Source organism: Eumetopias jubatus, unplaced genomic scaffold (assembly GCF_037043125.1).
Source record: "Eumetopias jubatus isolate StellerSeaLion01/CBP00866 unplaced genomic scaffold, mEumJub1_p1.0 scaffold_13, whole genome shotgun sequence".
NCBI lineage: Eukaryota > Metazoa > Chordata > Mammalia > Carnivora > Otariidae > Eumetopias > Eumetopias jubatus.
This window is the reverse complement of record NW_028274819.1, coordinates 93,629,206-93,634,359: the sequence shown is the minus strand read 5'-3', so window position 1 is coordinate 93,634,359 and position 5,154 is coordinate 93,629,206. Positions and strand designations below refer to the sequence as shown.

General features: G+C 44.4%; 1 protein-coding gene across 1 annotated transcript; it reads left to right on the top strand.

Annotated features, from left to right (window-relative positions):
• The first annotated feature begins 1,192 nt into the window (after nucleotides 1-1,192).
• OR8A1 (olfactory receptor family 8 subfamily A member 1) lies at nucleotides 1,193-2,157 on the top strand. Its single transcript, XM_028125961.2, is given in 2 exon segments — nucleotides 1,193-1,538; nucleotides 1,541-2,157. Coding segments are annotated over 2 exon segments (918 nt in total). The 5' UTR covers nucleotides 1,193-1,237.
• The last annotated feature ends 2,997 nt before the right edge of the window (nucleotides 2,158-5,154 follow it).

The following is a 5,154-nucleotide window of genomic DNA, read 5'->3' as shown; positions in this document are numbered from 1 at the left end:
GAAACAGCTTTAGAAGAATAGGTATTAATTCTTCTTTAAATGCTTGGTAGATTTCCCCTGGGAAGCCATCCGGCCCTGGACTGATTTCTTTGTCAACAAAAAACATCTTGGAATGCAAGGACTCCTCCGAGGCAAGGAAAAGATTCATTGCCCTGCAGTTTGCAAACCAAGGACACAGGGCCTAGGGCTACAAACCAAAGTAGCTCTGTCAGGGAAGTTCAGGCTCGGGGTTTAAACAGGCAAATGTCTAGGGCAGTCTCTGTGCCCGTCATGGACGTTGGTCAGACTCAGGTCCCAAGCTGCAAGTTTCAGGAGCAAGGCGGCAAGCAGGACATAAAGCTCGCTATTTCCCGGTAACAGTTTCAGGACAGCGCAGCCGCTGAAGAGCAAGATAGGATGCGTTGCAAAGGGTTTTTTCGAAAATGTTGCTGAATTTTGTGCAAGCCTGTCATCTCAGGCTGTGCTGACTGGTTTTGTTCCCTGTGGTCATTCGGCCTGACTAAAATTTTAGTGTTTCTCCCTTGACATGAGGGCACCCATCTTGCCTGTTAGCCATTACTGTCTAATTATTGGGGCTTTTTGTTCTCATCTTCATCTTTCAGATACAGACATTGACTTGTCACTCAGTGATACAGTTGTAACTACCATATTATCCTGACACTGTGGTTTTGAGATGGGTATTTGTGCATTCACACTCAGAGACTGGGAATTGCACGGATGACAGGGAAATTTTATTTCTGAAGCAAAATACATCTCCAAGTACAAAATATGAAATATGCTGCTTGTTACCTATAGGATGGAGGTTCTCAAACCTGAGCATGCATCAGCATCACAGGAGAGAGTGTTAAACCCAGATTGTTGGCCGCACCCTCAGGGGTTTCTGATTTGGTAGGTCCTGGGTGAGGCCTGAGAGTTTGTATCTCTAACATGATGCTAACGCTGCTGGTCCAGGGAACACACTTTAAGAACCATTGCTGTAGGATATCTGAGAAACATAAAAGTGGTAAAAGTCCCAGATCTTGCCCCCTTTTTCTTCTCATCCTCATGATCTTTGAAACACCCAGAGGCTGGTCTTTCACCCAGCAAACAGCAAGATGAGGGGAGGATTCATCAGGAAAGAGCCCAGGATCACCCAGCTGACCCCAAGTGCTCAAAACTAGCTTCACCCAAAAGTCCAAGGTGCAGCCTTTCATGGGCTCTTCTCTCCCATCCCCACAGGGCTCCCAAACACAGGAGAATGGCTGCAGAAAATCACTCTACAGTGACCGAGTTCATTCTCAGGGGATTGACAAATCAGCCAGAGCTCCAGCTCCCCCTTTTTTTCCTCTTCCTTGAGATCTACTTGGTCACCATGATAGGGAACCTGGGCATGCTCATACTGATTTGTCTGAATCCTCAGCTTCATACCCCCATGTGTTACTTCCTCAGCAATCTGTCACTTGTGGATCTCTGCTACTCCTCTGTCATTACCCGGAAAATGTTGGTGAACTTCGTGTCAGAGAAGAACACCGTCCCCTACGTAGGGTGCATGTCACAGCTCTCCTTGTGTTTGTCATTGCCGAGTGTTACATGCTGACAGTGATGGCCTATGACCACTATGTCGCCATCTGCAGCCCTTTGCTCTACAATGTCATCATGTGTCATCAAGTCTGCTCCCTGCTGGTGGCTGTGGTCTATGCCATGGGGCTCATTGGCTCAACAATAGAGACTGGCCTCATGTTAAAACTGTCCTATTGTGAACTCTTCATCAGTCATTACTTCTGTGACATCCTCCTCATGGAACTTCCCTGCTCTAGCACCTATGATATTGAGATGACAGTCTTCTTTTTGGCTGGATTCAACATCATAGTCACCAGTTTAACAGTCCTTGTTTCCTACGTCTTCATCCTCTCCAGCATCCTCCGCATCAGCTCCACAGAGGGCAGGTCCAAAGCCTTCAGCACCTGTAGCTCCCACCTTGCAGCTGTGGGGATGTTCTATGGATCTACTGCATTCATGTACTTAAAACCGTCCACAGCCAGTTCCCTGGCCCAGGAGAACGTGGCCTCCGTGTTCTATACCACAGTGATCCCCATGCTGAACCCCCTGATCTACAGCTTGAGGAATAAGGAGGTAAAGGCCACCATGCAGAAAACACTGAGGAGAAAAGCGTTTTGAGGTAAATGTTATTCGTTCTCAATTTTAAAATTAAGTTGCTTTAATACCAGAGGGAAGCCCCCTGAATGCTTATCCAAGTGTGATGGGAAATAGGCGCTTGACTACATGGTTGCCTCCCCTTCTTCTCTCTTCCTTCCCTCCCTCTCTGGACTCTCATTTCTGTTTGAAATCAAATTATTTCAAGTTCATGTTTTCTTTCACTTGAGATCCAGTTTCTCTGTCCTGAACCCTTTGGTAAACATTTACTACCTTAACTGTAATTTAACATAAATTTTAAACTTTCAGCACTGAGTTTGAAAGTCATCCATTGTTTTATTGCCTTCCCTATAGAAAATATTACTCAACCCAATTCTTTTTTTTTTTTTTTTTTTTTTTTTGTGCCAGGGAGTACACAGGCAAGGAGAGGTGAGTGTGAAAGCCACCAAGAAGTGAGACACAGATTCTTGTTCATCCAGACCTCTTCTGTCTTCACTCCTCTCTACTTGTTCTTGCCCAAGAACCTCTACATGATCCCTTTATGTAATTTCGTAGTAACAATAAAAATTGTAAGAGCGGGCGCCTGGGTGGCTCAGTTGGTTAAGCAACTGCCTTCGGCTCAGGTCATGATCCTGGAGTCCCGGGATCGAGTCCCGCATCGGGCTCCCCGCTCAGCGGGGAGTCTGCTTCTCCCTCAGACCCTCTCCCCTCTCATGCTCTCTCTCTATCTCATTCTCTCTCTCAAATAAATAAATAAAATCTTTAAAAAAAAAATTGTAAGAGCCAGTCACATATTTTGAGATGCTTACTCTGAGCCATGCAACTCCCCTAAATGCTTTATATGCGTTATTTCAATGATGCCTCACAATACATAGGTACTGTTGTTATCCCCATCTCACAGATACGCAAACTTGGTTCAGTAACTTGCCAAGGTCACGTAGCTGGCAAACAAACAACACTGGGATCCAAATCGAACTCAGAGCCCACAGTCAGCTCTCCCACACTATCCCCTCCCCTGTAGGCCAACACTCCTTTTGAACAGCCTCTTAAGCTTGACCTAATTATACTTTTCCAGTTTTAGATACCTCCAAAAAACTAATTCTTCAGATCCCCACCTTTTATCACCTGCCTTAGCCTCTTTCCCTTTGTAGACAACTTCTTCAAGATGACTAAGGAAAGATTACACCAGAGTGACCAACTTGGCCCTGTTTGATGGGCCCTTTCCCAGCATTAGCACTGAAAGCCCTCCATCTCGGGAAATCTCTCAGTCCCAGACAAAGCAGGATGATGGGTCACCCTAGATTACAAAGGGTGTAAAACCTCTTGCTGCAAAACCTTTTGTCCTGCTTAAATAATTGATAGATCTACTGTCAGCCTCTCAGTAAGTCCAGTGGCCATGGGACAAATTTCCCCCTGCTCCCCTTGCTTATAATGCTATCAAGGATAAAAGGGTTTTAGACTCAGTGGCCTGACATATAGGGCAAAGGATTTATGGACATCCTCTTGTCATTTATAGCTGCTTTTGGTATGCTTTTGTATCAGGCTGTGGTTTATTATGGGAAACAGAAATAACTAGTCTTCTCAAGCAGAAAGGAATCTAATACAGGAAACTAGTTGCTTACAGATTTTTTGAATGACTGGAGGAGGGAGGTGGCCCCCAGGGTGACTTCACAGTAGACATGACCTAGGGGTCCTACTGCCCCTGTCCCTGCTGCCCCCATGAAAATTGCCTCTCACACTCACGAAGAGCAGAACCTAGGATGCGCATCACCTGGACACCCGTCAGAAATGCAAATTTTCAGGCCCTCTGTAGGCTCCAGGCCTATAAAATTAGTCACAATCTTGTGCTTTAATAAACCCTCAGGTGATTCTGAGACAAAATGAAGTATGGGAACCCCCTCCTACCACCTTTCCAAGGACAATTAATTCACATCCCAGCGCTCCAGCTACCAGAGCATCTGGGTATGTAATTTTAAGTTTTTAACCTGACCAGAAGGAGAGTAGAATGGGTATTGAAAGAGCCATTCACAAGTGGCTACCCATTTTTTCCTGACCTTTCTCCTGAGATCAGATCACTACCACTATAGAGGCCCGCTGGTTAGAAAAAGAACATAGGAAAATACTTGTTCGCTGAAGGTGAGAACATAAAGCCAAATAAATTGGTGAATTTCATTATTTCAAAAATTAGGACATTTGTTCAGCAAAGGACACAGGGGATGGAGTTAATAGAAATAGAATGGAACGATATCTAACTAGCCTATATTAGAAACACGGGCAAACCAACAAGAAGAAAAACATCAACAGAAAAAACGGGCAAGGTATATACAACAAACACTTTACATGACAAAACCTGAAGTGCCACCAAGCATGTGAAAGAGATGCTTAAACTAATTACTAATCAGAGCAGTGCAAATTAAAACAATGAGCTCTCTCTTTACACCCACCACTGGGTACATAAAAGGACAGGGTGCGGCAGAGACTTGGCAGCAGTTAGAAGCAGAGGATTAGCTACGGGCAATAGAGCCTAGAGCTCGAGGGCTGTGCGAGATCTACAACACATTGCTTATGTATATAAAATTACATGCACACAAACCAGAAAAAAGAAAAAACACATTTAGAGAGAAAAAATAACATAAAATATACATTAAGTAGGTTAGAATGGTTACCCAGAGAGATAAGACGCATGGAAGTAGGGAGTGGGGAAAAGAGAAACAGAAATAAAAGTTCCTTTTTCTAGACTCACCCGCCCCCCCAGAGGCATACCAATCAACACGCCCCAAGAGCCCTGGCTCAGAACTGGCCACTGAACTGCTGAATGGGGAGACAGGCAGGCCTACCCTCAATATCTGTGAGGCCTGGAGAAAGCTTCTCTAAATATTTGGAAGTTAAAAATCAAGCTAACAAAATGTTAAATATTTTCTTCTTCCTACCTTGACAAATATACCTTCATAACAAGCTAAAATGCCAGGTTCAAATTTAGAAATCTCAGAATGCTAAGAGTTCTGCACCAGAATGTGATAT